The sequence below is a fragment of the Ceratotherium simum genome, chromosome 21 (genome assembly GCF_057802395.1).
Source record: "Ceratotherium simum simum isolate JZ-2026a chromosome 21, ASM5780239v1, whole genome shotgun sequence".
NCBI lineage: Eukaryota > Metazoa > Chordata > Mammalia > Perissodactyla > Rhinocerotidae > Ceratotherium > Ceratotherium simum.
Genome location: NC_141920.1, coordinates 50,796,863 through 50,822,840, shown reverse-complemented (window position 1 = coordinate 50,822,840; position 25,978 = coordinate 50,796,863). Strand labels below are relative to the sequence as shown.

At 49.5% G+C, this 25,978-nt stretch overlaps 1 protein-coding gene across 13 annotated transcripts in view; it reads left to right on the top strand.

Annotated features, from left to right (window-relative positions):
• Nucleotides 1-25,978, top strand: part of NINL (ninein like) — a 139,432-nt gene that overhangs the window by 91,740 nt on the left and 21,714 nt on the right. For 10 of the 13 annotated variants that reach the window (XM_087445739.1, XM_087445740.1, XM_087445730.1 and 7 more), the window contains 5 exons: nucleotides 4,733-4,862; nucleotides 7,737-7,846; nucleotides 8,821-9,149; nucleotides 19,967-20,071; nucleotides 21,403-21,472. In XM_087445739.1, coding sequence (XP_087301865.1) covers nucleotides 4,733-4,862; nucleotides 7,737-7,846; nucleotides 8,821-9,149; nucleotides 19,967-20,071; nucleotides 21,403-21,472 — 744 coding nt within the window. Of the gene's footprint in view, nucleotides 1-4,732; nucleotides 4,863-7,736; nucleotides 7,847-8,820; nucleotides 9,150-10,995; nucleotides 11,243-12,001; nucleotides 12,148-19,966; nucleotides 20,072-20,413; nucleotides 20,569-21,402; nucleotides 21,473-23,532; nucleotides 24,319-25,978 lie in introns of those variants that run through there. The other 3 variants (XM_087445742.1, XM_087445736.1, XM_087445741.1) reach the window with 3 other exon arrangements.

Sequence of the window (25,978 nt, the reverse complement as noted above, 5' to 3'; positions counted from 1 at the left end):
TGAGAATATTCTACATAACTGTGGACCTACTAACCTCATGATTTCCATTGATGTGATACTTGAACCTGCTGGCTGTGTTTCAGTTTTGTTAGCTAACCTAGCAATGTCCTTTAGAGCATTTTCCCTCCAGTACAGGATCCAGTCTAGGACCAGGTGTTGCCTTTAGTTGTCATGTCTATTTAATGTTCTTTAATCTGAAACATTCTTAGTTCAGGCTATTATAACAAAAATACCAGAGACTGGACAGGGGGCATGGCTTATAAACAACAGAAATTTATTTCTCACAGTTTTGGAGCCTGGAAGTCCAAGATTAGGGTGCTAGCAGATTTGTTGTGTGGTGCGGGCCCTTTTCCTGGTTGCAGATGGCTGGCCTTCTCACTGTGTCCCCACATGGCAGAAGAGGGCAAGGGAGCTCTCTGGGGTCCCTTTTATAAGGGCGTTAATCCCCTTCATGAGGGCTCCAACCTTATAACCTAATCACCTCCCAAAGGCCCCCCTCCTAATGCCATGACATTGGGCGCTAGGATGTAACATATGAATTTGGGGGGGGGGGACACAAACATTCAGTCTACAGCATATTCCATTAGCTTTTCTTTGTCTTTGACTCTGATTTTTTTGGAGAATATGGCCCCCCTTTTTAATAGAAACTTTCTCGTTTTGTGTTTTTCTGATATTTCCTTTGGATAAAGTTGTGGGTATACATTCTCAGTTGGAAGACAGCATGTGTGATGCTTGCTTTGATTGTCTGGTCAAAGTATTGCCTGATTACCCCACTGTATAATTACTGGGGATTTTTTTTCCCCCTCCCATGCAACTAATAAGCAGTTAGTGGGAAAACACTAAGGCCATGCAAATATCCTGATTTAGTATCCATTGATGATTCTTGCCCACTCCAGTTTTTACCATGATGATTGCAAAATGATTTTCCAACTCCAGCAGCCACTCCATTCTATCAGATGGCTCTTGGTATTCTACTGTAAGCTGGAGAAGTCCTATCTATCTAACCATCCATTCATCTATCTGTCTACCTAATCTGTCTATTATTAGTATGGACTCATGAAATCCCATTTTTCCCCAATAGTTTGTAATTAATTACTATGTCTAATTTTTTGGTGCTCAATTGTGCGAGATTTGGCCGGTGGGAGTGTCTTCCAACTGGCTGCCATGTCTTTGTGATATATCAGTGTCATGTTTTGTTTTGTTGAGTACTTCCATACTTTCTAGCATAAAAAGATGCTCCAGGCTCACTTTGTACTTTACCTACACGTGCCCTAGATCAGCCATTTCTCCCAGGCGTCCTGATTTCTCTGACAAGGGAATGGTTTTAGAGACCAAGATCTGGGTGCTTGGTGTGCTCATTGCTACTGGGGGGTTGCTGCCTCTTGGCTGAGGACATTTTTATAGTCAGTCTCCAGAGGTAGAGATAACCTTGGACCCTCCCCACTGCATCACCCAGTCTTTCCAAAGTCGCTGCTTGGCATTTCCCTGTACTTTGTAACCAGGATATTTGTTAGCAAGGAAACTATGCTTTCCTTTGTTGCCGAATTCCCTTCCTATTTAACCATCATGTTAGCTTTTTTCTCTTTCTTTCAACTGTCAGTCTCAGTTTTCTTGGTAAGTCTACCTTTGGTAAATTGTAGTGTGAAATGTTAACTGGATCCTCTTAGAGATTCTCTGTGGTTTCATGTCTTTCCTGTTGCCTTGGTGGACACTGTAATAGAGTAGTAGCATGTCCTGGGTCAGAAACCCCAAATGCAGGTTTTCACTTTCAGCATTGCCACACTGCTGTAGACTGAATGTTTGTGTCCCCCACCAAATTCATATGTTGAAATCCTAGAGCCAAGTGTGGTGGTGTTAGGAGGGGGCTCTTTGGGAGGTGATTGGGTCATGAGGGTGTTGCCCTCATGAATGGGATTACTGCCCTTATAATAGAGACCCCACAGAGCTCCCTTGCCCCTTCTGCCATGTGATGACACAGGAAAAGATGGCCATCTATGAACTGGGCAGCTCTCACCAGACACTGAATCTGCCAGCACCTTGGTCATGGATGTCCAGTCTTCAGAACTGTGAGAACTACATTTCTGTGCTTTATAAGCTCCCCAGTCTGTGGTATTTTTGTTATAGCAGCCCAAATGGACTGAGACAGTCTCCAGCTCCTAAGAGCCATCCCATCATTGCCTGTCTCTGGACGGTTCTTCAGTCCCTTTTACGGGGGAGCTTACTCAGCCCAGCTTGTCATCCTAGCCAGCCCGCTGGCACGGCCTTCCTCTCAAGTGCTTTCCAGTGCTGCTGTTGAAATCCCACCCTCCCCTCCTTTGCATCATGGGCTTGCTTCTCCCTGCTGATGAGGAGAAGAAAAGCCTCAACAGGTCCAGAGTCCTCCAACCCTTAGTGCTGTAGAATGTGAGCAGTGGACTTGTCGCCTTTCCTGGCTGGTGCGGTAGCATCTCATAACCACCCTCGGCATCCACAGGCACCCCAAATAAATGTGCAGCCCACGTGAAAATGGACAGGTAGCCTGGCTCCCAAGCCCCACCAGATGCCCCCTGTGGACAGACTGGGCCTGAGGGTGGGTACCCAGGACGGCTCATGGCGCCCTCTTCAGGTAGAACTGGCTCTGCTCCCTTGTGTGTTCTGAGAGCAGAGAAGTCCATGCCCAACAGAACACCACAAAGAACCCATTTTCTGGCACTGCTCAATTTGCATGACTTGTGTATGCTCTCAAAATACCCCATTTGGGGTAGCAGAATCACAAAGTGGGCAGGGCTTTGGATAGAAATGCTTCTGTAGATGTTACTTTGTAGATTAGCACTGTGCAGTAAAAATACAATATGAGTCACACATATGATGCACAAATTAAGTTATCTAGTAGACACATAAAAAATGTAAAAAGGGGCCAGGCCCATGGCATAGTAGTTAAGTTCAGCACACTCCGCTTCAGTGGCCCCGGGGTCACGGGTTCAGATCCTGGGCGCAGACCTACACCACTCGTCAGCCATGCTGTGGCTTCGACCCACATACAAAATAGAGGAAGATGGGCACATGTGTTAGCTCAGGGCTAATCGTCCTCAAGCAAAAAAGGTGGAAGATTAGCAACAGATATTAGGTCAGAGCGAATATTTCTCACCAAAAAAAAATCAAAAAGAAGTAGGTGACATTAATTTTAATAATTTATTTAATTCTGTATATCTGCAGTGTTATCGTTTCAATCAATATAAATAAATTTTTAGTGAGATATATGCCTTTTTGGAGTGAGTCTTTGAAATCTGGTGTAGATTTTATGCTACGGCACGTCTCGATTCAGACTGGCCACCCCTGAGGTCAGCAGGTGGGGTGGCGAGCGCTGCTGTCTTGGACATCAAAGGGCTAGAGAAGCAGAGCGTGCAGGCCGGGTAGGACCAGGCATGCACTCCGCAGGCGGCTCTCGCTTTCTAGCCCTGCCCTTTCCCCTGGGATGGGGCTGCTCCTGTCCATGGGGAAAACTTGCGTCTTTGTGCAGGAGTTCCTGAATGAGGTACAGTGACCCTCCATGAACCTGTGCTGCTTAAAGATCTGCTGCACCTGTCCCTTCTCCCACATGGCCTAGAACTGCCAATGAGAGCCCATTCCTCCAAGGGAAGATGTGGTGACAGGCCAGGCACTGCCTCCAGGAACAGTTTTGGGAAGATTAGGTTTATTCAATGAGAGCTTCCTGGAGAGGAAACTCGAATAGGATTCAAAAATCAGAGAGAGAAGTGGAGCTTTATGGGTGTGCCACAGGCTGGGGGCCCGAGTCCTGTCCATGCGGCTGTGGCTACTTTGGGCTTCCCTCAGAGAGAGTGCCCCAGAAGAAGAATCTGGGCAGCAGCCACACCCTTGGAAGATGTGGCATCACTCTTGCCTTCCTGTAGGTCAAGCAGTCACAGCACTGCCTGGGTTCCGGGGTAGGAGGACACAGACACAGTCACGAATGAACGTGGCAATGTGCACAAGTGTGTGGTGCCAGCTGTGGGACCGTCAGGACAGTGGGCTGAAAAGGCTACCCTTTCTCACTCTTAAAAATCAGGTGACCGAATCTACTTGTTAAGATTTCATTCAAGTGTGGACAAAGTTAACGTTTGTTGCAAATGCAGACCCTTTCTCTTAGGCTTTCACCCCCTCCCCCGGATGTCCCCCCTCCCCAGCACGTGTGTGCCCACCCACCGCCAGCCGCTCTCTTCAGCACGGTCGTCTTTAATGTGTGGCCTTTGCTGTGCAGCACGTGGTCTCCTGTCTGGCAGTTAAGAGCTGCAGAGCCTTTTGCAGATTCCATGGCAGCTGAGGAGGGAATCCAGGTCACGTCTCAGGACACATCCCAGGAGATTGCTGCCTCACAGCACATCGCAGCATCACTGCTTTTAAACAAAAAGCCTGTAGCTTTAGATGTTGATGATTCTCTATATTTTCTATCTTTCTCCTCAATTTCCACTCCACTCTTTTTTCTGAGCTCCTCCTGTGTAGCCTGTCATGGAAGGTGGTACAGGGCATGAGAGGGTCAAGAAATGACCCAGCTCTTGTTTCGCTCGCCCTGTAGTTTGGAACCTAGAATGCAGTGTAAGTGTCATGCACTCTAAGTCAGGCCCTGACACCTGTCTGCCCAACAGCAGGCTTAGCTCAGAGGAGGCACTCCCTGGGCAGCCCTGTCTCTGTGCCACGCTATTCCTCAGGCCAAGTGGCTGCGTGGCTGGAGGAGGCGTCTGGCTCTGTCCCCCAGGACCTGCAGGACCACAATGACGAGCTGCAGGCTGCACTGGAAGGCCTGCAGGCACGGCTGCCCCCGAGTCGGCACAACCAGCTCCAGACACTGCCAGATGGACAGCTGCTCCCTGGTCATGGCCCAGCAGGTAGGATCCTGGTCCTGGGAGGTGGCAGGTCATGCTCCTGCTGGGTGGTGGGGGTGGGGCTGGTGGTGATGGGTGTCCACCTGTGCCCGCTGCCTGGGTTTTCCCTGAGTCCAGGAGCTCGGCAGCAGGTGGGCCAGCTGCACAGCGCATCTGGGCTCAGCTAGGCCTCCAGGTTGTTATGAGCCCCTCAGACCACCACGTGTGAGAGAAAGGCCTGGTAACCCAAGACCAGGGGTTTACCCAACACGCAGAGCTTCAAGGGAGGTAGAGGAGGGTGAAGGTTTCACCATTTGGGTAGAAATGGTGACAGTTATGATGGCCTTGCTGTGACCTCAGGGCAGGCCTGTCCAGGTGACACTCCTCTGTTGTGGGGAGGATCCAGGGAGAGGCCCCAGGGTGAGCGTTCGGCATGAGCTGGACACACATATGACACAGATGGTCATCTAGAGAAGGGAGGAGAGGGGAGGCTGGGGGTGAGCAGGGATGGTCTCCCAGCCCTGCTCGCAGTGCAAGGTCTGGCCTAAGCTGGTCTCGGGTCCGCCAGCTCTTATGAAGGAAAGGTACTAAATTGTATGAAATGCGTCAGGGACTCCTGGTATTCATACAGGCCTCGTGGGGACCAAAGCTGAGAGGGCCTGACGTCTATTGCTCCACATGGGTGATGTGGAAGACGTTACTCTCCGGGTCAGAGGTCGGTAGGGCCATGGCACTGGGAAGAGTCCCCCCAGACACACACCTACACACAGAGCTGATGCTGAAGGGGTAACCCGAGAAAGACCAGGGCTTTGTGCTTCCTAACTCAGCCCGTGGGGTTTGGATGAACTCCAAGTGCTGAGAGGCCCGGGGGCCCCATGTTTGTGTTCTTGGCTCCTTCTATAGACCAGAGTGGAGGCTTCAGATGTCACAGCTGTCTTTGAGGTTTCTGTGGTCCTTTTGGAGGACCGGGTGGGTTTGGCTGGTTGCTGCCCCTCCTGGCAGTTGTGCAGGGCAGGCCCCATGCCGGTTCACATGATGGCGCATGGCTCCATGCCCACTGCTGCTGGCGAAGGGACTGTGGGGACCACCAGGACTGCCCCAGCCCCAGCAGCACAACTGCCTCCGTGGATCACACATCACAGCAGCCGCAGTCCATCCGAGAACATCTTGCTCCCATCTGTAAACCTGAGAGCACTTAGAGTTCCCATATTGTCCTAAAGTTATTTACTTGCTAAAACAGAAGAAAGTTAATACCTGAGAGAGCCAGCATGGGAACCCCCCAAGGGAACTGATCAGGTTTTCTGTGCGTGTGGGCCCAGCTTCCTTGGCGCCTAAAGGAACCCCATCACGGCAGCTTCTTCAGTGGACTCTGATTCTCCTGAGACCCACAGCACTGACTGCCCTCAGCTGGGAGGTGTTGGGGTGCAGCTGGCACATCGGATGTTTCCAAATTCCCAGATGAGGTGCACAGCTGGCCACAGGGAAGGGGTGATTGTTACCTCTCTTTGTCCCTGGAGGAACCTGAGCTATACAGAGTGTGTGACCCTTGTCAAGAGCCACTGACTCATCCGGCGGAGCTGAGGTTCTGTGCCCTGGTTGCCCTTGTCGAGAAGGCCTTGGGCTATGGCACTGGAAGGTAGCCCAAAGCTTCATGTTGTCACTGATAAAACCAAAGAAATCTTTTCTCTTCCCCTCTGCCCCCTTCATCTGACTGCAGAGGTTCCGTCTACCCCTTCAAAGGACGAGGGGTATGTCTGCCACCAGAGGGGACAGTCACAACAGCAGGGTTGTGGTGGAGGGCTGTGTGATTGTGTCTGCCGAGCTATCAGGGAGCTGTGGCTCGAGTCCACTGGAGCCACTCCTGAAGGGCCAGCCCCGGGTGGCAGCTTCCAGTTGCCAGGACAATGGGATGCTTTCTTTCTGGAGGTGCCTGTCCTGAGTTCTCTTGGCCCTGATGTCCCTGAGTCTTCACTTCTCATGGAAAATAATTTGGGAAATGGAAGGAGATGATGAGAGTTAGAGGATGTGTCTTTTCCCCTCACTTTCCTGGTCCCTGGACCAGCACAGATGAAACCTTAGCAGTGGCCATAACCCACATTCTGAGTCAACCCTTTGGCATGCCCCCCCACCACACACACATTGGGACTTCCTGGCACCCAGGAGGGCTGGCAGTGCTTGTGGGTCCACAGGCGCCACGTTGACACAAGCCGCCGACACGTCTGATGTCATCCGTGAGGAGAATCTTCTGGAACAAGGGGTTGCTCATGTCCCCCTCCCTGTGATCTGCCAGAGCCTTCACTCCACAAGTATTTAGTATGCCTGACTTATTTGTTGAGACCCTGCATTATTTGTAGGATGTAATAACCAGTCATAGGGGGCCTCTGAGAAAATGAAGAAATAAGCCTCCTGCCTGCCTCATGGTGAAGTGCTGACGGCCCGAGAGGTTGGTCTGTGCTGCAGGTCACACTTGTCGCTCAGTCTTCCCAGTTCCTCCGTGTACCTGGCATCGTCAGGGAACAGAATTTAGGTGCAATAAATATGCTGTGTATGACATCTTTTAGGGAATTAAAGGGCCTGACAATTCTTGCAGGGAGCCTCCTAGTTATATCTTTGAGTAATCTTTGTTATGGCAAAGACTCGAAATGCTGATTTCTAAAGAGCTCCAACTTTGAGAACATGCCATACAGACCATTCAGGGAAACCTGCGAGGGTCACCCCTTCCTGCCCCCCTGCATTCCTCTCGCAGAAGGTGCCTATGGAGGTTGTGCTTTGTTGGAAGGGTGGTGGGGGAAAGCTGGGATGAACCCTCAATGCATCCAAATGTCAGACTGGAGGGTTGGGAACAGACCCCGTGGCGTCCTCTGTGGGACGTAACCAGAAACGTCCTCTTGTTTGCAGGCATCGTCTCCTTGGTGGGTGATTCCACTGCAGTGAGTCTACAGACAGAGCTCCTGGTGGAGCAGGTGAAGGAACATTACCAAGATCTCAAGACCCAGCTGGAGACCAAGGTCAGGGGGACGGGAGCTTCCTGCTGCACGCTGGAAAGCTTCTCTCAGCTGTGCTGATGTTTCCTCGTGCCCACGTCTGCCCTAGTATCCTCTGCCTGCTCAGGGGAGGAAAGTTTGTAGGAAAGTGTAAATAAAATTGACATTCTGCCTCAAGCCCTCTTTGGAAGGAGGCAAAACATAAGGAATAACTAATAATGGGAAGGCAACGGGGTTAGCAACGGGGTTATGCATATCCAGAGTGTCACAAGGGTCGCCCTGAGGCCAGACTTCCCTGCTCACCCAGCTGTTAGGGAATCACAGCTCCTGGCTTTGTTCTAAGCTGAAATGATCGGGGGATCTGCCTCTGGTTGGGTACTCTATGTCTTCATGGCCAGAACCACCCTGGCAGAATCCGTCTTGGATGAACATGTCTCCTGCTCTGTTATTAGATTGTGGTGGGTTTTGTTAAGGGACAGTGTCCACGACTTGTTAGGTATCAGATTCCTCAGAGTGAGTGGCAGTGTAGTGGGGCCGCCTCCATCTCTTGGCTGTGCCTGTGGGCTCCGCAGATGCATTAGCTGGAAGCTCCTGCTGTCACCTTGCCCGCTGGGGCCTCCAGGCTGTTCAGAGCCACCTGCTTGTCTCCTGAAGGCTCCCCAGTTCTCTCAGTGTTGTCGTACCCTCTGCCTTCCTCATGCTGTCTGGCCAGGCCCTGGCCCAGTTGGGCTGCAGCTTCCTTTCCCCACCTGCTGGACCTGCCTCCCGAGGCTGTTGGAAAGTTAGTGTGGGTAACAAGCGCAAGGCTACCCTGGGCCCTTGGGAGCCTAGGGTGTCATTAGTGTGGCTGGCCCTTTCACGGGCCCTTGTACCTCGTTAGATTGGGCCACGCACTATTTGGATGTCTCGCCTGGCAGCCTTGTGTTTCTGCATTGTATTGTCAGGTAAGTCATTTTGGGGACCCTCCTGATTGACGTTGCTCGTGTTTCTCTTCTCAGGTAAATGACTGTGAAAGGGAAATTGAGATGATGAAAAGGGACTTTGCAAAGGAGAGAAAGGAGGTGGAGCAGGCTTTCAGGCTGGAGGTCAGTGTGCTGGAGGAGCAGAAAGCGGACCTGGAGACACTCCACGTGGAGTCTCAGGAGGCCATCCGAGCCCTGCAGGACCAGCTGCAGACTGTGGCCCATGGCCTGGAGCTGGAGAGGCTGGAGATGGAACAGCACTACGCACAGGTGCGCTCTGGCCTGGCCCGGCAGCTGGCACAGGAGAAGGACCAGCTGGAGGTGGCGCTGCGCCAGAGGCATCAGAATGAGCTGCAGCACCTCAGGTCCGGGCGCCAGTCCTTCTGTGATTTCACGTCTAGGGTTTCTTACCAAGAACCAAAATTTGAAATCGAATTTAGGCAAACTGCTCAGAATCACAATACCTGTGAGCTGGGTGGTTTTTCTCCGGGCACATGAGCAAGTCCCGAAAGAGCAGGTCATCATATGAGAATTTTTACTTTTAGTTAAAAGTATGTATTCATTAGAGCTTAGGCCGTGAAGCAGTTTGCTTTGTAGATTTTTAACTCTGTTTTTTACCTTCTTCTTCAGACTTGCCTAGTAGCAAAGGGCAATATGTTCTCATCTTTTAATGTCTCATTCTGATTTTCTAGGACACCTGTCCTAGTACATGGGGAGATGGATGAAAGGTCTAAAAGCCCTAAAACAATGGGAAAGACAATTAATTTGGGTTAGCGAGGTGCTTAAAAAGGCTAAAATGTATGAGCAAAGGAGAGAAAAGACTTATTTGGAAAACCAGAATATAGTATATTGTGTCCAAGTATCATGAGTTAACATGAGAAGTACCCACGTGCCCATTCTTTGTCGGCTCTGACTTAGTAACTAGTTATGGCAGGCGCAGTGTTGGTCAGCCAGCCCCTCCCTGTCCCGTAGGGAGTCTTGGACCTTCCCCAGCTCAGGAGAGGATAGGCACACCCAGCACATGGTGGCCCAGGGCTGAGCGGACAGCTCCCAGCTGAGGGCCCCACCGCACACCTCACAGAGGGGCGCCGTGTTGGGGCTGGTTGGGTTCCAGTGTTGGAGCCGAGTGGACGTGGTCACCACACTGATAGCAGCGACGTCAAGCAACCTCCATTTTGAGGTCATGCCCTCTGACCCAGGTGAGGTAGGCTCTCCTCTTCCTTGGCTCGAGGATTGGGGGCAGCCTGAGCACATGGGATGTGCTGAGAAAGAACCAGACCTCCCTCCACTCCAGATGACACCTACGGAGCGGCCCCAGGCCCTCAGGGACTCACGGGAACTTACTCTCACTCTCCTAGAGGGTAGATAAAAAGTTGTTTTTAAGTCATATGCTTCCCCTGAGCTTTAAGTTATTTTCTCTTAAACCCAAGAGCTGTGTGATGAGGGACTTGACCAAAGCACCCTTCAGACCCCCACAAGGCAGCAGAGGGGCAGGTGCAGGGTAGCCCCTCTTCCTCACCTGAGCCATCTTGTCTGGAAGAGCTGTCCTTGCTGCTCATGGTTCCTGCTCTGCCTGGAGGTACAGCCGCATCCGGCCATGTTTCCCTTGCTCAGGCCAGCACTGGCCAGGAGCAGAGGACACGCCCATCCCAGCCCTAGTGCTCGTCCAGGCTGCGACTCCATTCTCCTGGGGCTGCTACAGCCCCAGTCCCAGCAGCTTATGAGATTTTCAAGGACAGTTTTGACTACGGGTGAGTTTCACCCGTCTCACTGAAACTTGAGTCCAATGCCGTCCTTAGAACTTTCTGCAAAGAATCACATGCCCTGTGTCTGCTCTATCCATTATGGCAGCCGCCAGCCATGTATGGCTGCTGAGCACTGGACATGTGGCCTGTGCGACTAAGGGATTGAATTTTAATTCTGTTTAATTTTAATCAACTTACATTTAATAGTCACACATGCACGTGGCTTCTGTGTTGGCTTCTGTGTGTAGAACCCAACCCCACTGAGGGCAGATCTTCCAGCAGGCTCTCTAAGGAGGGTCCCAGGGTGTGGATGGAGGCCCAGGATGCATGGGCGTGAGAGGATGAGCAACAGATGGAGAGGAGTTCTGCCTTGGAATAAGACAGCCTGTGCGGCCCTCTGACCTGAGGGAAGATCTGGGGTTAGAGCCGCGGCCCATGGTGCCTGGGATGCATTCTCTTTCTGTAGGAAAGAGGTAGAAGTTGAGCTGAACCAAAAGCTCTCGTGGATGGAAGCCCAGCAAGCCACCTGCTGTGAGAAGTTGTCACTGCAGCACCAGCAGGAGCAGGAAGAGATGCTACAGCAGTGCCTGCTGCGCGTGAGGGAGGTGACGGAGCAGCTCAGCCTGGAGAGGGAGCGCAGGGAGGAGAGGGAAAGGGAGGTCCTCACACGCTGTGGAAGGCAGCAGCTGCAGGATTTGATGAGCCAAGAGCAGGCGCAGCTTCGCAAGTCGTTTGCCCTCAAGAAGGAGAAGTTAGAACTTGCCTGTAGGAAGCAAGTGGAAAGGCTTGCCCAGGAAGTAGAGATGCTGTGGGCCCTCTTGAAGGATGGACCAGTAGTAACAGGTGGTGAGCAGGAGGTGGCTCCATGCTCCTCTCTGCAGGCAGGAGGGGATGGCCACCGCCCAAGGTGGAACCGGGAGAGGGGCCTGGCCATGGGCAAGCCAGGTGCAGGAAGGCCAGGCCAGCACTCTTGCCGTGTAGACACCAGGCAGAGCCCAGCCTCAGTCTCTGCTCTGGCATCCAGAGGGCCGTCTGAGAGGCTCGGCCACAGAGAGAATGGTCAGGGAATGCTCAATGCCAAGGAGGTGGCTTCTGCTGCCACAGAGAGGTCACATGTACACCCATTTGGGGTGGATGGGGCAGCGGCTCTGGAGGAACTGGTGCCTCCTGCCTGTGGCCCAGCTGGCCTGAGCCAGCCTGAAGCCCGGGAGCTTCTCTTGGGAACGGAAGGAGGTGCCTTGCTGGCTCAGCCCCACATGGTGGGCAGTGGGGAGACCAAGAAGCAGCAGGCCATTCTCGAGCCAGCTGGGAACCTGAGTGGGGAGCCGGCCCCTGCAGGGAGCCAGGGGCAGGCTTCGGAGGAGGAGGCCCAGTGCGGCGAGAAGACCCTGGAGTAGGGGCTGCAGTACAGCGGGGACGAGGCCTCAAGGAGGGGCGCTGCATTTGCCCACCCTGAGCTTGCTGGCCCCCAGGTGGCCAGGCAGGAATGGCTCGAAGTCCTTGGGCAGGAAGAGGCCAAAACAGCCCTGGAGAGAGAGAATGACATCAAAACCAAATTTCTGCAGCTGGAAGATGTCATCCGGGCTCTTGAGAAAGCAGATTCAAGAGAGAACAACAGGTGTGCTTTCTAACCTGTTCTTAGAATGCCGAGCTGAACCCTGTAATCTCTCTCCCTACTGGCCCCACCATGGCATGCGCCTCTCCAGCCAACCAGCTCGCAGCCGCTGACGGGACTGGTTCTGTACCCCTTGTGCCTGCACAGGGGTCATAAGCCCAGCCCTAGACCCCAGGCATCCCACAGGTCACCAGCTGCTCAGCAGTGGGGGCGAGGGGGCAGAGGCAGGCCTTTCTGGGCAGCTCAGCTGGCTCTGGTGTCCCCTGCCTTTGTCCTTAGGAAATTCTTGCTGGTCTCATGAGGACAAGGACAGACTGTGCTTGGAGACCCCACTTCAGCCCTGGGGCATCTGAGCCCTCTTCCTGCTGCCTTGGAGCAGGACCCACTGCTGTACCCCACCAGGGCGTGTGCCAGGCCCTGTCCTCGAATTGCACGTCCCTGTGTGGTTGGAGTGTCCACATGAAGGGTCTCTCTGCCGCCGTGTTCTGGGAGGCCTGAGCACCACCTGGGAGTACCCAGGGAGCTGCAGCTGACTCCTTCAAGGGAAACCTCGAGGTGGGGAGGCAGCCTAGAGATGTCAGTCTGTAGGCAAGGCACAGGGAGTGTCCAGGTATGCAGCCAGGCTGTCCTGCTCCTCAGGCTCCCCTGGGGGACTCAGGGTGGCACACGCTCAGAAGCCCGGAGTTCTAGAAGGGATTTTTCAGATGCTGCAGAGTTGGCTGTGGGTGTTTCTCTCCTGGCTCCTTGGGAGACAGAGGGCTGCCCTGGGAGATGTTACAGGCACTTATGTGGCCAGGCATGGCTGTGTGACGTGGTCAGTGCCCTGCTTGCAGTATCATTTGGTCCCGTTAACCCTGACACAGCACACCTGCAAGGTGCCCACTTCCTGCAGAAACAGAGGCTCCACAAGGTCCTGTGTCACTCGTGCAAGTCGGTGACACTGGCTCACAACAGACGTGGGTCTGTCACAGAGCATGGTCACAGGTGTGTGGTGAAACTTGTATTCCAGCTCAGGCGCCAGCACCTGCTAGCTGGATGACTATGGGAAAATTGCTTCATTGAATAAAAAAGATTATGTGGGATTTATGATGACTCAAAGGGAATAAATGTCAATGTACCACCCAGCTTAAGAAAGAAAGTATTAGCATAGCTGGAAGCTCCAGGCACCTCCCCAGGCCTCCTTGCTCCTCCTGGAGGCGCCTGTCCTGAAGGGGCTGTTCAGTGCTGTCTGGACTTTGCTTTATGCCCCTGCCTCTTATGTGATTGTTCCCGAACGACGTGGAACCTTGTTAGCGGTGGTCTGATTTCTAAATTTTCTCATCCATGTAGTGGTGATGGTGCCGTGCCTCAAAAGGGGTGTGGTGAGTACAAGATGAAGGTGTGAACGTGTGCTTACAATCTCACTGCTCAGTGTAAGCCTCCCACAAACAAACTGGTCTCTGGCCAGCAGACACACCGTGGGGACCTGCTCTGTGCGGGAGTCCACAGCAGGCTCCAGGCGCACAGGGTCCTCAGGTACAGAAGCAGCCCAGCACTAGAATGCCACTCTGCTGTCCCTTCTGGATGCTTCCCAGTGGACAGACAGGTGTGCCCACACCTGTGCCATCCAGATCCTTCACTCCAGCCCCTAGTTGTTTGCTGCACACCGACCTGAGTCCTGGAAGGCTGCCCTTGTCCTCTGTCTGCTCCTCCTGACCCGCTGCACTCCCCGGCCTGTTGGCCCCACCACTAAAGTCACAGTTCAAGTCTCAGCAGGGTCTTCCCTCGTTTGACGGTGTTCATTGGGCACCTTCTCTGTGCCAGCATAGCTCGGGATTGCAGCAGCGAGCAAAACAGCTGTGTGGAGCGTTCAGCCCCGATGGGGAGGCACCACGCCTCGTGCTCATCCCAGTGTTAGCAAGAAATGTGCTACCACGTTTTAAGGATGAAGACTCTTAAAGGCCATGCCACTCAAACCATGTACATTTTCCAGGGATACATACAAGTGTGGTGAAAGCCTAAGGGAATATATAGAAATGATCAACCCAAATTGAAGCTGCTGGTTTCCTGGGAGGGCAGGGGGGTTCAGGTCAGTTTGGGCCGTCTGGGAAGGCCATGTGGTGCAGTGACCTTGAGGCTGCGCAGCCCCCATCAGGCGAAGGTGGCCGAGTGTGCCCAGATTAGAGGAATCTGGGGAATGAGACAGGCAGTGCAGAGGGGAAGGTGGATGCGAACTGGCTGTCATGGGAATGGGGAGGGTTTTCCAAGAGCAAGCTGCCCAAGGCCTGACCAGGGCAACTTTGACAAGTAGCTTACGGGGTGCCAGGAAGACTGGCTGCCACGGGAAGAGCAGATTGCAGGGGCTGTGGGGTGGATGTGTGGAAGGCAGTGGGGAGATGGGTGGAGGGTGGTGGGATGGACAAGAGGAGGCGGGGGGAGGTGGCTACTGCAGCTGTCCAGGCAAGAGGTGATGGTGGCTGGGGTGAGAGTGAGGGCCACAGAGGTGCCAGAAGTTGGCTGGCATGAGTTTGAAGGCTGCTTTGACAAGGGTTACAGGTAGATGGGATATGGGCAGGGAGGTTGGAAGTGGGGAGCAATCAGAGGACTCCCCAGAAATGCCACTTCCCATGCAGGGAGAAGATGGGGAATTCATTTACACCTGAGGAGCCTGTGGTAATGTTCCCTGCTGAGAATGACATAGAGGGAGAGACAGGGAAGGAGGAGCCCCTAGAGGAAGGGAAAACTGAGGTGTCTTTCAGGGAAGGTTGCTGTAAGGAGGGAGGAGCCAATGAGAGGCCAGTTCACCCAAGACCTGCAGCCTGAAGGAGTTTACTGGACTCAGCAACATGCAGGCACCCCTGAGCCCACCAGCATCCCCTACCCCCAAGCTGGACCTCAAGTCCCCGGCTCCCACTCTTTGAGAGTAGGTCTGTCACCAGCACCAGCCGGTGGGCCAGCCAACACTCCCAGTGTGTTGCCCTCGTGGCCACTTATAGATGAACGCGTGGGACTGCCTCCCCAAACCCATAACAGCCGCAAGACTCCAGGCTGGGCAAAGGTCAGACCTGCGGGATCTTGGAAGCCATGGTGAGGATTTGGGCCTTTTTCGTAAAAGAAAGCAAAGCCCAGAGAGTGACAGGATCAGATTTGGATTGTGAAAGAGTCTCTACCAGCAGTTTATTTTTATTTTTTGATGAGAAAGATTTGCCCTGAGCTAACATCTGTGCCAATCTTCCTCTATTTTGTCTGTGGGTCGCCGCCACAGCATGGCTGATGAGTGGTGTAGGTCTATGCCTGGGAACCAAACCCGGGCCGCCGAAGCGGAGCACGCCAAACTCAACCACTAAGCCACAGGGCCGGCCCCTCTGCCAGCAATTTAGAGAACAGCACGAATGGTCTGAACATCCATATGGCCTCGTCCACGGTGACCTTTGCCATCTTCTTGCTCTACACACACACATACGCCCCTTCCTTTTCTTTTTCTGAGTCATTTGAGGTAATTGCAGACATGATGACACTTATTATGAAAGAACAATGATATTCTTCCACATTCCCACAATATCATTATCACACATGCGAAATTTAACAGGAATACAATGCTGTTTTTTTAATTTGTACCCCACATTCAGATTTCCCAATTGTTTCACTATGTTTTTTATAGATTGTTCACCCACCCCAGGGCCAGTCCAGGATCATGCTATGTATTTAGTTATGATATTTCTTTAATATCCTTTAATCTAAGTGTATCAGTCTTTAATTAGTTAATTTTTTTGTTAATGGACATTGACTTTTAATATACATAACATAGGGGCCAGCCCCAGTGGCCTAGTGGTTAAGTGCGCACACTCCGCTTCGGAATCCTGGGGTTTGCAGGTTCGGATCCTGGGTGCGCACCAACGCACCACTTGTCAAGCCGTGTTTTGGCAGCGTCCCATATAAAGTAGAGGAAGATGGGCATGGATGTTAGCCCAGGGCCAATGTTACTCAGAAAAAAGAGGAAGATTGGCATCGGATGTTAGCTCAGGGCTGATCTTCCTCTCACACACACACACACACACACACACACACAATATATATATATATGCATAACATAAAATTGATAATTTTAACCATTTTGAAGTGTGTAAGTAGCATTAAACATTCAGTGTTGTGCAACCATCATCACATCCACCTCCAAAACTTTCATCATCCCCAGGATTTTGGGGGTTGATGTTAATTCTTTAAATGTCTGATAGAGTTCACCAGGAAGCTGTCTGCTTCTTGGTTGTGAGGTGTTTGCTTTCTGGTTCAATCTCCTTACTAGTTATAGGTCTGTTAAGACTTTCTGTTTCTTCACGAGTCAGTTTTGGTAGGACGTTGACATTTTTGAAGAATCAAGACCAGGCGTTTTGCAGAAGATCCTCAATTTGGATGCCTGATTTTTCCCATGATTAGCTTTCTTCTTGTATCTCATGCCTTCTTTATAGGACTATTTTCTTTTTGGTGTATAGCCTTTAGAAATTCCTTTAGTGAAACTCTCTTTGGAGTAAATTCTTTAGTGTTTGTTTATCTGAAAAAATCTCAAATTTTCCTCCATTTCTGAAAGATAGTATTCCTAGGAACACACATCTATGTTAGCAGTTACGGGCTGTCCTCTGCCCTTTGAACATACTCACTATCTTCCAGATTCCATTGTTGACATTGAGTAGTTACTGTAATTGTTTTCCTTCATGTGTGCATTAGTTTCCAATTGCTGCTGTAACAAATTACTACGAATTTAGTGGCTTAAAACAAGTTTAGGATTTTATAGTTTTGGAGCTTAGAAGTCTGAAATGAGTTTGACTGGACTGAAATCAGGATGTTGGCCAGGTGGCCTTCCTTTCTGGTGGCTGTATAGGAGAGCCTCTTTTCTTGCCTTTTCCAGCTTTTCTCGGCGACTCCTCTCCTTGGTTCATGGCCCCCTTCCATCTTTAAGGCTGGCAGTGGCTGGTCGGTCCTCCTTAACATCACATCACTCTGACACAGACTCTTGTGCTGCTCTCTTCCACATTTAAGGACCCTTGTGATTCATTGGGCCCACCTGGATAATAAGGACACTCTCTCCATCCAAGGTCAGCTAATTAGCAACCTTAATTTCCTTTGCTACATTAATTCCCCTTTGCCATGTAATGTAACATATTCACAGGTTCTGGGGACTAGCACGTGGACATCTTTCAGAGACCATTATTCTGCCTCCCATAGTAGGTCATCTATCTTTTGTGGTTTTTCTTTGGTGTGTTTAGCTGTATATTTCTGTTTAACTTTTTATTGAAGTGCTATATACACAAGAAAAATACACATACATGTACAATTAGAAGAATTTTCAACAAATTGAACACATCTGTGTTACCAGCATCCAGAACAAGAACTAGAACTCCCCAAAGTCCCCCAGGAGTGACTACCATCCTTCTAACAACATTGATTGATTTTGCCAGTTTTTGTACTTTATATAAAGGAATCACACAATGTGTACTCTTTTGTGTCTGGCTTTCTTGGCTTAACAAATGTTTGTGAGATTCATCTATATTGTTGCTTATAGCTATAGTTCATCCATTTGCCTTGCTGTGGAGTATTCCATTGTGCGACTATACCACAGTTTATTCATTATTTTGTTGATGGGCATTTGAGTAGTTTTTACTTATTGATTATCACAGATAGTACTGCTAAGAAAGTTCCTGGATGGAATTGTTGGGTTATAGGGAATAGGTGTGGTTTTCCTTTTACTTATCCTACTTAGAAAATATCATGCCTATTGAATGTATAGATTTGTGTCTTATGACAAACTCTCAGCCATTATTCTTAAAATCTTGTCTCCTTATTATCCTCTCCAATTAGAGGTATGATGTTAGATCGTTTCATTTCCATTTCTCAATTTTTCTTTCATATCTTCCATCTTCTTTTCTCTGTCACATTCTGGGTACTTTTCTGATATCTTTGTTCCAGGTCAGTAATTCTTTCTTCAGCTGTGTCTCATCTGCTGTTTAACTCATTCAGTGGTTTTTTATTTTGACACAGACTTTTTTTTCCCAAAAATTGTATTTGGTCCTGTCTGATCACTTTTGATAGTTTCTTGTTAATTTTTTTATTTCCATCTTTTATTTATGTAAACATTTCACAATATTTATCTTCAGTTTGTGTCTGATAATTCCAATATCTGAGGGTCGTACAGAATCTAATTGTGTTGTTTTTGCTTCTGCTGACTCTCCTGTGGCTTTTCTTCATGTTTGTTTTGGTGATCTTTGCTTGTGAGCTCTTGTTTTCTTGATGGTAATTTCTGGGACTCGTGGGAGTGGTAGTAGAGGTTGCTTTCTGCAGAAAGGATGTGTATTTCTTTTTCAGAGAATTGGGGGCCTACTAATCTGGGACCACTTTAACCTCCTTCCAGGGCACTGGCTTAGAGCAGGTGTCCACAGTGCAGTTTCTCCATGCTGCTGATGGCAGTGTTGACATGGGCATTGGCCTCAGGGTAACCCCATCTTTGTGTTGCTTAATGCCCACAGCTTTGGTTTCAGCTTCCAGAGTTTTGTTTTGTTTGGGGGCCCTATGTGGTTTGCATTACCTTCTGTGAGGGCAACCACACATTGTATGATCAGCATCACACAGGCTCTAGTTGTTTGGTGAGTGTAGGGGATGGGGTGGGGCAACCATCAGCTTGTCTGAGGACCAGGAAGCTGGAAGTAAAACACCCCCTCACACACAGCTGACTTGACTCAATTTGTTTCCCATCCTGGAGCCAGAGTGACAGTTTCAAACCACAGACCTTGTTTGTTTCACTCCCCTGCTTGAAGCCCTTTGTTGCTTTTAAAATTCCAACGACCTCTATTTCTTTATTTTTCTCTTTAGATCCTTATGAGATAAAATGAAGTCATACTTATGCTTATGAAGGAGATACTTTATGCTTGATATTATAAGCACAATACATAAAATAAACATGATGAGATCATACGGCTTTGCGTATTTTTAGATTGAAAAAATTAGAAGCTAATAGCAGATGGAGACCTTATTGGGGGGAATAAATGTCAGCCAGACCAACATGTATTAAGAATAAATTCTCTGGGCAACAAGTGTGGGTTTGGAACTGCCTCACATATGATCTTGATTGGTAAGTTGCTCGTTTGTTGTATGTCGGTGCTGTTGCCTGAGCAGAGACTCGCTGAGAGTCGGCGGAAAGCAGAGGCGGCTCCAGGCGGGCTAGGTGCACGTAGTAGCGGTTCATACTGGCTTTTTCCCATTGGAGGGTACACCTTGCATCAGGTCTCTCCACATAAATTGACGTGGGCATCTTCCCAGGTTTCTCCTCCTAGTGCGGACCTCAGAGTGTAGGATGGGGTGGGGGTCTCACCAAAGAGGAGAATGCAGCCATGTGTTTTGGTGCTCTGAGTCCTTGTGTTTCTTAGCTCCATGTTGGAGTCCACTGGTGGGGGTGAATATCCTTTGTAGTAACCTGAGGACTCATTTTGTGTTGGTACCAACCATGGGACACACATATTTCGGTTAGAGATTATAAGACACAGGAACAGGTCAGTGGTGAACACAAAGTAAACAGAACCAAGGTGCTGGATACATTAGTGAGTTATTGATGGTGTGACTTTTAGAAGCTGAGAAAGCTTTGTTTTCTGAAGCTTGTCTCTTGGGAGATGCAAACCATAGCGTGTTAACCCTGGATAGAGGAAAAGGAAAAGGAGGAATGTGCCCTGTGCTGTCACCTAGGGAGGGGAAAGGTAGACTGTAGGATCGCCATGACTTCCAACTGCAAGACGAGACTTGGGGGCTATGGAGGGCGGCCAGCTCAGGAGTTCCCACTCTTCTTCAATTTTTCACACAGAATTGAGTTGGAGAGGCTTTCTGAAGAAAACACATTGTTGAAAAATGAGCGGGGAACGATGCAGCAAGAGCTTGAAGCTGCAGAAAAGACAAATGATGCACAGAGGTAAGGGCCCTGTCTCCGTGGTTCCACCCAGATCTTGCACCTACGATAACGTTTTGCTCTTTGTAGAATGAGCTGTAAAGGTATTGCTATAGAAAGTGGGCAGCGTTCACAGATCAACCCCACATCCCATGGGTGAGCCATGCTGACCTCTGACCAGCCTTGATAGGCATGGGAGGGCTCCTTCCAGATGTTGGCAGCCACCTTCATTCCTGAGCTCCTTGGTGCCAGAAGTAAGAGGTCAAGAGTGTGCATGCTGCAGCGTGGTCAGCACCGCAGCAAGCAGCTCCAGCACAGGCCTGCTTATCTCTGAAGTCGACAGGCAAGTGCTTCTCACCCCTACAGAAATACTTCACATCACGCCAAGTGGAGGGGCAGCAAGTGTTTCTGTAGTGGTAAGAGGTGCTCCTGGGGCCTTCCTGGGTAAGTAGAATCTGTTTATGGCCTAATCATCGTGTCAGCTGTGCTTTTCTCCGAAGGTTGTTTCTAATCTATGATTTCAGTGAGTCAGAGTCATGGGTGTGGGGTGGGAATGGGGAGGGGCAGGGATCTGAGCACAAGGGAGGCATGAGAGGGGCTGGGGTATGCCCATCCGTGAGAGCCAGAGGGAGGGGGCAGGGACCTGAGCGTGAGGCAGGAGACAGTGTGTGTGGTAGAGGAGGGCAAGGAATACCTCTCAGTGGATTTCTGCTGTCACTACTGTAGCCGTATCCAAGGACAGTTTGTTTGGCCTTTTTCTTTCAACTGTGAAGTTTAAGATGAGCTCAGCTCTAAAATGCTGATAATCTGGTGCTGATTTGATAGAATTGCCATGGCGATTACAGTATGGAATCCAAAGCAGGCAGTCAACAAGTGATTGCTATTATATTACAGCATTTCTGAAATCTAAGTTTTTTTCTCTTTGGAAACCATTTTTTGCGTAAGTTTGACAACAGTGTCCCCTTTGACAGCAGACCTCAGTGGATGTGAGGCTGTTTTGGTCTTTATGCTGCTGGGTGTAAACAGTTGCGTGTTTTGCTGAGGAAACATTAATGTGTGTGATTGAGGAGTGTCACAGAGGATATGTGTTCTTATGATACTGGCAGTGTAAGAGTAACACTTACTTAGTGTTACTTAGTAACTACTCTTAGGAACAAGAGTAGTTCCGAGGGTTGGGATCCGGATTGGACCACCATCGTCAGTAGCAGCAATAGTGTAGAACAGTAGCAGTGGTGGCTGTAGTGAACCAGGAGCAGGTGTACAAATCCAAGCCACTGTGGTTGCAATGGGCGACGACTGGGAAAGAAAGAAGCTAGTTGGTCAGAGTGACATTGTTAATTTTGCTTCTTCAACAGGAAGGAAATTGAGGCTTTAAAGAGAGACAAAGAAAAGGCCTGCTCTGGAATGGAAGCGCTCAGCACACAGGTCGAGTATTGACACCGGGCGTGAAACTCCTGCCACCCTCCTTTTTTCATTATTCTGAAATAATTTCAAACTTAAAAAAAGGAAGTACAGAACTTTTTCCTGAAAGATTTGAGAGTGAGTTGCCTACTCATCACACCCCTCAAATCAGTGTGGGTAGAGCCTGCCGTCTGAGCCTCCTACCCCGTCCAGAACCGTGTGTGGCATTAGTCTCCTTTGGTGGGTCTGTCCTTGGTTTTTAGGACCTCAGCACTTTTGAAGATGACAGGCAGTTATTTTGTAGGAAGTCCCTCAGTTTGGTTTGTCTAATGTTTCCTTGTGATTAGATTTACATTATGCATCTTTGGCAGGAATATCCCAAAAGGGATGCTGTGTTCTCATTTCATCCTGTCCCAGGGTGCGATGATTTGTCCCATTACTGTGATGGTAACTTGGATTCTTGGTTAGGTGGTGTTGGCAATGCTTCTCCACAGTGAAATTACTTTTCCCTTTGTAATTAGTGAGTATTTTATGGATAGATACTTTGATGCTATGTAAATATCCTGTTCTTCATCAAATGCTCACTCACTTTTGTAGCATCTTTTGTGTCTTGGTGGAATCAACTATTACTATGATAATAGCCAAATGGTGACTAATTCCACCATTCCTTTTTATTTATTAATTGGTATTCTAGTATAAGGAAGGCTTTCTCTTCTCCCCATTCATTTATTCATTTACATCATATTACTATCCTAGATTCCTGTTTTATTCAATGGGTTATAGGTTAACATCAGTATTTATTTTAATGCTCACATTGTCTCAGATTTGCCCAATGAGAGCCCCTTCAAGGTGGTTTCTGGGTCTTTTGGACAGGTCCTGATCATTCTTTCAGCACATCCTTACACTCTGGTACCCCAAGGTGTTCCAGGTTCATCTAATACTTCCCCTGCGCCAGCCCTGGAATCAGCCATTTGTCCAAGAAGCCCTTCGTTACTTTTAGTATATAATGCTGTTTAGAGACCAAGATCTGGGCACTAGATGTGCTCATTGCTCCTGGGCTTCCCTGCTTCCAGGAGCAATTAGTGGATAGAGCTAGGGAATAAATGTGTTTATACACATACATACAATCACGTGCACATGGTTTCAAGTGTGTTTATTTATACATCCCTCTATATTGAAAACAGTGAATTCAGACCCATATTTGCAGTTCCTGCCCAACATCACCAGGATAATTCTAGTTTTCTCCCTTTCCATATTTGTAATTCGTACCTCTAACAGTGAGAAATCTGATTTCCATCATCTTCAATGTATTTATTTATTATTTGATCAAGCTCCCTTGACCCCATGCATAAACGCCCTTCTCACTCTGTTTCAGTGCTGACCACCACACTGGTCCTCCCTTTGCTCCCATACACAGAAACCTTCTGTGCTTGGTCTCATTTACTGGCTTTTGGACTAAATTATTGAGGAGGAAGCACACAAGCTGTGATGTGTCATCTTTGTGTTTTTTCAATTGGAATTATTATTGATAATTGCAGACTTATATGTAGTTGTAAGAAATATCTTATAGAGAAATCCCTTATATGCTTTGCCCAGTTTCCCCCAATGGTAACATTTTACAGAACTATAGTATAATACCTGTATTAGTTTGCTAGGGCTGCCATAACAAAATACCACAGACTGAGTGGCTTAAGCAACAGAAATTTATTTCCTCATAGTTGTCAAGGTTAGAAGTCTGAGATCAAGGTGTCAGCAGGGTTGATTCCATTCTGAGACCTCTCTGCTTGGCTTGAAGGAGCCTCCTTCTCCTTGGAGTTCCAGGTTCTCTTCCTGTCTCAGGCTTCAGCCATCTGCTCCTGGGAAGCTGTGATTCTCTCTGCCTCTCTCTCCAGTTTTCAGGGTGTTGGTTTGCCCTGTGACCTCAGTTCTCTAATGGAGCTAAGAGGAGTTGTTGATTTTCAGCTTGTTCAGCCTTTTTCTTGTTGGTAGGATGGGGGCGATGGCTTGGAAGCTCTTCACATGCCAGACCAGAAACCCGAATAGTATCATGTTTTTAATTTGGATTTCTGCATGTTCACCATTAGGACTCAGAAATACAGTTGAGGGCCGGCCCTGTGGCTTGGTGGTTAAGTGCGCGCGCTGCGATGCTGGCGGCCCGGGTTCGGATCCCGGGTGCGCATCGAGGCACCACTTCTCCGTTCATCCTGAGGCCGAGTCCCACATACAGCAACTAGAAGGATGTGCAGCTATGACACACAACTATCCACTGGGGCTTTGGGGGGAAAAAATAAAATAAATAAAATCTTTAAAAAAAAAAAAAAAAAGAAATACAGTTGAATTCTCGTGTCTTGATCTTGCATCCTGCCACCTTGCTAAACTCACTCACAGGAGTGGGTTTTTTTGCCTTCTGCTTCTCAAACCCCGGCTCTGTTCCAAGATAAGTCCCTACAGCTCTTCTCTCCTGGCACTGCCTCTTCCCACGCAGGGCTGATGAGAGCAGGGTCTGCCCTGGAGAGTGCCTCAGACCACTAGCGGGCGGCTGGCACGTCTTGGCTCCCAAGTTTGGGTGTTCGTTTCTGTGTAACTACGTGGTGGCCTTGCTTGGGCTTTCTCTATCAGGAGGAAAATTCATGGATTGATTTAAGGTGAAAACATCAGATTCTGCATTTGCCTGAGGACCAGCTTCTTGTGTAATTGACCTGTCTGGGGCTTCCCTGGGCCCAGAGTGGCCGCCTCACCTCTCCCCTTCCTGGCTTATCTCTAGGACACATTTGGAAATGGATTATAGGTATCCATTTGTTTTCTTTCCCCTAGCTTTTTATTATGAAAAACTTGAAACACACAAAAGTTGAAACAGTACACACTGTTCACCCACATACCACAACCCTAATTTGATCGTTGTTAACATTGCAGTTTGTGCTTTTGTTATCTGTTTATATTTGTCTCTTTATTTGTGTGTGTGTGTGTGTGTGTGTGTGTGTGTTCTGAACCATTTGAAAGTAAGTTACAGGTATAATAATATTCTGCTCCTAAATATTTCAGTTTGCATCTCCTGAACATTAGGACACCTGCCTAACCGCTGTACTGCTACACACCTAAGAAACTTCACCATAATTACCTAAGGATTTCTCCACTTATTCAAAAATGTTTTATATAGTAAATTTTGTGGAAATTCAGTTGAGGTTGACCCATTATTTGAGCTATCAATGCTGTTCCAGATTTACTGGCGTAAAACAGTCACTTTGTTGTGCTCACAGAGCCTATGGTCAGGGATTCAGACAGGGCACAGCAGACGGCCTGTCTCTGCTCCTCAGCATCAGGGCCTTGGCTGGGAAGACTGGACAGCTGGGGTGACTGAGATGGCTGGGGCCAGAATCATCTAGGGGATCCTCTCTGTGGGGCTAGGCTCCTAGAGGGAGTGCTGAGGGAGGCATCAGACAGCAAGTGTTCCAGGGGCACCCAGTGGAAGCTGCAAGGCTTCTGGCCCACCTCAGAAATCACTCTGTATCACCCTCACCAGCACCCTACAGAGCCCCAGGGAGGGGATGTAGGCTCCTCTTGGTGGGCAAATGTCCAGGTCACACTGCAGAAGGTGATGTGGGATGGGAGATGCTGTTGAGGACATCTTTAGACATCTTTAGAAAATACAGCCTGCTGCAATATCTTCAGCTTTTTTAATCTAGAACACCTGTTTCTCCCCCACCACGCTGACTTTTTGAAGAGACCTGGCAGTTGTCTCATAGGTCATCCCACATTCTGAATCTGTTCAGCTGTTTCCTGATTCATTCAATGTGGTCCTCTGTCCCTTGTTTTTCTTATCAACTGGAAATTAGGCCGAAAGGCTTGATCAGATTCAGAGTAAACACATTTAGCACAAATATCCATTTGTCTTAAAATGGGCCCAGGAGATAGCTACTAGCATCTCAGATGGCCTCCTGCAATAAAACCCAGATGAATGCAAGTTAGAAATTAAAGAGGCAATCGATGCGAACACCAAGAGGCAGATGGCACCTCGCCCTTCTGACGTGATGCCCTGAGGAGGACACAGCGGCACCTGAGCTGTGCTCTGGCTGCACTGAGTCACCTGAGTCTAATCACAGGGAACCCTGAAATGAGGAACTATGAGAGAGGAGTGAGGGGGACCGCATCTGTCACAACATCAGTGTCATAAAAGACAGGGGCTGTGGACAGATTCCACATTCACAGAGGCCAAGTCGACCTGACGGGTGAAGACATTACCTGGTCAGGGGCCAGGGGTCGCTCCAGAGGCCAGCATGGGGTAGTTGACGAAACTGGACCACGGGTCTTGCACCGAGGTTCACGTCCTGAAGCCAGAACTGCGTGGCAGCCATGTGAGCAGACACCCCTTCTTAGGAAACACGCTGCGGGGCTGTTGCCCAGAAACCTCCGCACACGTGTGTGCATGTGTGCGTGCACGGAGAACACCCACGCAACGTGGGCGGGAAGCACCGTCAGCCAGGGAGCCTGGGGAAAGGGTGCGGGGGTGAGCTCCGTAATAGCCTTGCAGCT